General features: G+C 43.2%; 1 protein-coding gene across 1 annotated transcript; it reads left to right on the forward strand.

Annotated features, from left to right (window-relative positions):
* Positions 1–475: 475 nt before the first annotated feature.
* LOC147636297 (putative alkaline/neutral invertase F) lies at positions 476–4,816 on the forward strand. The gene is made up of 4 exons (XM_086801747.1): positions 476–1,846; positions 2,559–2,990; positions 3,099–3,657; positions 4,262–4,816. The coding sequence occupies exons 1-4, from the start codon at positions 1,436–1,438 to the stop codon at positions 4,549–4,551; spliced, it is 1,692 nt and encodes a 563-aa protein (XP_086657873.1). The 5' UTR covers positions 476–1,435; the 3' UTR covers positions 4,552–4,816.
* Positions 4,817–5,083: the final 267 nt, after the last annotated feature.

Raw genomic sequence — 5,083 nt, forward strand, 5'->3', positions numbered from 1 at the left:
AGTTGGAAATGCATTCTTTTAGTTCGAGCTTTAGTCCAAGAAGGAACTTAGCGTGTAGTAAAAACCTGCTGCATAGTGTAATTTTTAGAAAATATCTGTGTACCTATTGCAACGTGGCTGATAGAGCTTTTTTTAAAAAAAGTATTGAGAGCATGAAATGGTGTACACCTTTGAAAAGACACCTAGATTTACATTGCAATCAAGAAATTGTCCTTGATAAGAAGTTATGGGGGGACCCTTTGAAAAATTTGAGGGTGTACCCTAAGTTCTTCCAATTGAATTTTTTTTTGTGTGTGACTAAAAAGCCACGTCAGCAATGGAGAGAAGGGCACGTGAGTGAGGCAGACCCACTGAAAAGCTGCCAAGTGTAGGGATGGGAGCCAAGTGGGGTCTAGTAAGATTCGTGTAGGCCCTTAGCTAGCTAGGCTAGCTAGCTTCCTGGATACTAAGGCATGGCGACTAGCAGTTGTTGCTTGGGTCACATGTGGGCAGCTTACATGTGGTGGTAGTATGAGCATGTATTAGCATTAAATGCCAACGAGGTTAGTCTTTGCATTTGATGATCGGTTTGCTTCTTCTGTGCTCTCGCTCTCTCTCTCGCTCTCTCTCACACACACAGTGCGCGGAGGGGAGAGCTTTCTACGTTCTGTCTTCCATTCTAGCCAGGCTTTTCCCCTCCATAGCCAGCTTTTCTCCCTGCATTTGTACCACCTTATTTCCCAACCCTTACCTCCTTCCTGCTGCCAACCTTCCTCTCCATCGGGTCCTCTTGACCTTGCCCAATTTTTTACCACATTTACCGCTCCTCATTTTCTTGCTTTTTCCTGATTTCTCTCCCTTGGTTCCTCTGATTTGCGCAAACCCTGACCGCTTTTGGTGTGCTTTTTTTGATGATCTTGCACACTTGGGTTCCTTCCATCCGCGGTGGGTTCCTTCTTGATCTGGTTTTTCTGGTTCCGGTCCGTGTCCTCTTTTCCGCTTCGTTTTTTGTCACCTTTTTTTACATGGTTTCTGTGGCCATTGCTTGCAAGTTTTCCTGGTTTGATTCAAACACATACTGAACCCTGATTGAAGGGACCTGGTGGAGCAGTTTCTTGTTTATCTGTTTGTCCACTGCGCGGTAGCTCTGGGAATTAGATTTTTCATGCGCTAAATGCCCTTCTATGGTTGTCTGTAATATTAAGGTTTCTCAAGCTAGGATCAGGCATGGCAACGTACTGCATTTGTTTTTCTTTTTCTTTTTCTGATTGATTAGTAGTTTTATCCCCTTTTCTTTAATCGCCAAATAGCTTGTGGGCAGTTGTGTATTGCATGAGCGTTTATATCGAATGCAAATAAGTTTCCCAAGTTCCCAATTGCCCAAACCTAGCAAAGAGTGCAAAGCTACATATAAAGGCCAAGGCTAAACTGCACTTTTGCAATTACTTCAGCAAAAATGCCTTCCAGCATGCTGAAGCACAGGCCACCATCTGAATCCTTGGAGTACAACAATGGTTGCTCAGAGAATGGAGACTCGGAGACCTTCAAATTTGTGGATTCAAAGCCCAGACTAATGCATCTCAACACTCACAGATCCTGTGAAGAGAAGACCCTTGTTGATGTTGTTGGAGGGCTGTCCTCGCGGATACGGATCTCAGACCTCTTGGATGGCATGTTGTCCCCCAACATCAGATCGACCACAAATACTCCACGGTCGGCAACACTCCACCCGTCCCACTTTGAGGCCCACCCCATGCTGTCTGATGCATGGGAGGCTCTCAGGAGGTCTTTGGTGTACTTCCGTGGCATGCCCGTAGGAACCATCGCTGCATTGGACCCAACTGAGGATTCCCTCAACTATAACCAGGTTAAGAGCATCACTTGTTTGCAGTTTCCCGTGCACTAGGAGGAAAGTTGCATTTTTTTCAGAGCATGATGTGTAGATATTTTTTTGTGTGTGTTTATGTATGTTTGTGTGTGTATCCATCTTGTATATTTCTTGTGAACAGGTTTGTGTGTGTGCAGCAACAGCATGTATATTGTATGTGTACATATTTTTGTGCGTAAATGTGTGATATTTTTTATTAACACATGTACATTGTATGTGTACTATATGTATGTATATGCATCCATGTGTATGAGTATATACCTGTGTATGATGGTGTGGTGCATGTGCTTGTGTAAGAGGATGGTATGGTGTTTATTCTTCTTGTCCAGTTTCTGCATGATGACAAGTCACATACAGCCAGTGTATGTGTATTTACCCATGTGTAGGAGCATGCAAGACTGGGAAAATATATGATATTCTATGTCAACATGTGTGTAGATATATGTATATGTGTATGTGCCTGCGCATGATGGTATGGTGTTTGTGCTTGTGTAAGCTGATGGTGTGATGCATCTTCTTCTTGTTGAGTTTAGGCAGGATAGGTGATGGCTTATGCTCAATCCAAGTCCATTAAACTAGGATAAATTATGATGCGTGTACAGAGATTAATAGCAAATGAAATTGTGTGTTTATACACTCTCATCTTGCAACGGTGGGTATTCACCAACTCAACTGATGGGTTCTATTGCAGGTCTTTGTTAGGGATTTCTTCCCTAGTGCTTTGGCGTTCCTCATGAACGGAGAGCCTGAAATTGTAAAAAATTTCCTGATGAAAACCCTTCGGCTGCAGGCACTAACAAAACAGATAGATAATTTTACACTTGGGGCTGGTGTCATGCCAGCCAGTTTCAAAGTTCTCCTTGATGTGAATCGCAGCACAGACACAATGATTGCTGATTTTGGAGAAAGTGCTATTGGTAGAGTGGCTCCAGTTGACTCAGGGTTTTGGTGGATAATTCTTCTGCGGGCTTACACCAAGTCCACGGGAGATCACACACTTGCAGATATGCCAGACTTCCAGCGTGGGATGCGTCTGATTCTATCTTTGTGCCTTTCAGAGGGGTTTGATACGTTTCCAACTCTTCTTTGTGCTGATGGTTGCTGCATGGTTGACCGAAGAATGGTACTTTTCTCACTTCCTGACATGCCTCCTTATTTTGAAAGTAGGTGGAAAGACACATTTTTTAGTGGTACAACGAGGATCTGACTTTGCTTGGATGCTGCCATGCAGGGAATTTATGGCTACCCAGTTGAAATACAAACCCTTTTTTTCCTAGCACTTAGATGTGCCCGGGTTCTACTTAAACCCGAAGGAGGTGGTAAAGAGTTTATAGAGCGGATTGACAAGCGCCTGCATGCTTTAAGTTTTCACATGAGAGAGTACTTCTGGCTTGATTTTGAGCAACTTAATAACATTTACAGATACAAGACAGAGGAATACTCTCATACTGCTGTGAACAAGTTTAACGTGATACCCGACTCCATTCCTGATTGGGTTTTTGATTTCATGCCCATTAAAGGTGGCTACTTTATTGGGAATGTTAGCCCCGCTCGCATGGACTTCAGGTGGTTCTGCATCGGTAATTGCGTGGCAATATTGTCTTCTCTGGCAACCCCAGAGCAGGAGGCTGCCATTATGGACCTTTTCGAAGAGCGATGGCAGGATCTCGTAGGAGAAATGCCTCTCAAGGTTGCTTATCCTGCATTGGAAAACCACGAATGGAGAATTGTCACGGGTTGTGATCCAAAGAACACACGATGGAGCTATCATAATGGAGGGTCTTGGCCAGGTAAAATGCTGATCCTTTTATCCCAAGAAATCAGAGCCCAAAATTAATGCAGCATTCACCTTGTAAAGAGGCCTTAGAGCACGTGCATGCTCGCCTGAGGAGTTGATGAGACTACTACTGTATAATCCGTGTGACTAGCGCGCTATTTCAATGTGTACTACTCAGACCCGTGCTTTTAGCTGAGTAGAGTATTTCACGATACCAAACCTCTTCTCTTGATGGCTTAGCTATTCTTGATTCATTGGTTTGCACATGCAGTCTGGCCAGAGTAGAGCCCCAACTCTGTAGGGTCACATGATGTCCATATAGACCACTTACTATCAATAACCATTAAGATTGAACTATCCTTCATGAGCTGAACTATCACCCTAGCTTGTGGTATGCATTGCACCCTCACCATTCTCTGGACATGTCTGAATTTAAGCTTTCTTTTATCTTTTATCTAGTGCAAACTCTGGTCTCTTACGTATTTTGGTGGATTTCTTTCACTTCTTTTCACCTGGTCATGTTCTTTATAAGTTTTTTCTTTGTGTTGCACAATTGACATGCTGGTATATAGTACTATATTGTGAATAGGTTCTTATTGGCTCGTCGTGTTTTTCAGTGCTGCTTTGGTTGTTCACAGCAGCCTGCATCAAGACAGGCAGGCCACAGATGGCAAGAAGAGCAATCGAGCTGGCTGAGCAAAGGCTTTCTAAAGATCACTGGCCTGAATATTATGATGGGAAACTAGGTCGCTATATAGGCAAGCAAGCTCGAAAGATGCAGACATGGTCAATTGCTGGCTATTTGGTGGCAAAGATGATGCTCGAGGATCCATCTCACTTAGGTATGATCGCCTTGGAGGAGGACAAGAAGATGAAGCCCACCCTCACTAGGTCTGCATCATTCTAGATTGGATGGGAGGATGGGTGGGAGATTTGTAGACTAACTTTAAAAATGATCAGAATCAGGTGGGCAACGTATCTTTCAAGTTGCAGTATTGTGAACAAACTAATCATTTAAGATGATAATCTGATAATGTACTCCAATCGGCATCATTGGCAGTGTGAGCCCTCTCAATCTTTTCCTCCTAAGGTTCATGTTTCTCAAGGCCAAGATGATGTTCTCAGGCTACATAAATAATGTTTTTCATGCAAATGAAATTGTTTCTCACTCAGTAGTTTGTTTATCGTGTGCTATTTTGTACCAACTGGGTGGATACACATTGGGTGGCAATCTTTAGGCAGACTGCTGTTTGCTAGACGAGAAATCAAACTTCATAGCATATGGCCTGGAATCAAGGTCAAGTTCAAAGATGTAGACCTAGCCAGTTATTCAGTTTTTGCAGTTCAGGAGGCATGTTCACTTGTCATACCACCAATGAAATTCACTGCCCTGCTTCTTGAGATGTTTTACTTTTAAGAGTTGTGGTTTTAACCATCTC

This window comes from Cibotium barometz, chromosome 8, assembly GCF_041138505.1.
Source record: "Cibotium barometz isolate CiBa-2024 chromosome 8, ASM4113850v1, whole genome shotgun sequence".
NCBI lineage: Eukaryota > Viridiplantae > Streptophyta > Polypodiopsida > Cyatheales > Cibotiaceae > Cibotium > Cibotium barometz.

What these genes read in the sequence shown, in the direction of transcription:
- LOC147636297 (XM_086801747.1), top strand. Translation starts at nt 1,436, where the DNA reads ATGCCTTCCAGCATGCTGAAGCACAGGCCACCATCTGAATCCTTGGAG. An exon ending in ATTCCCTCAACTATAACCAG is followed by an intron (nt 1,847 to 2,558) that starts GTTAAGAGCATC and finishes GTTCTATTGCAG; the next exon opens with GTCTTTGTTAGGGATTTCTT. An exon ending in TAATGGAGGGTCTTGGCCAG is followed by an intron (nt 3,658 to 4,261) that starts GTAAAATGCTGA and finishes CGTGTTTTTCAG; the next exon opens with TGCTGCTTTGGTTGTTCACA.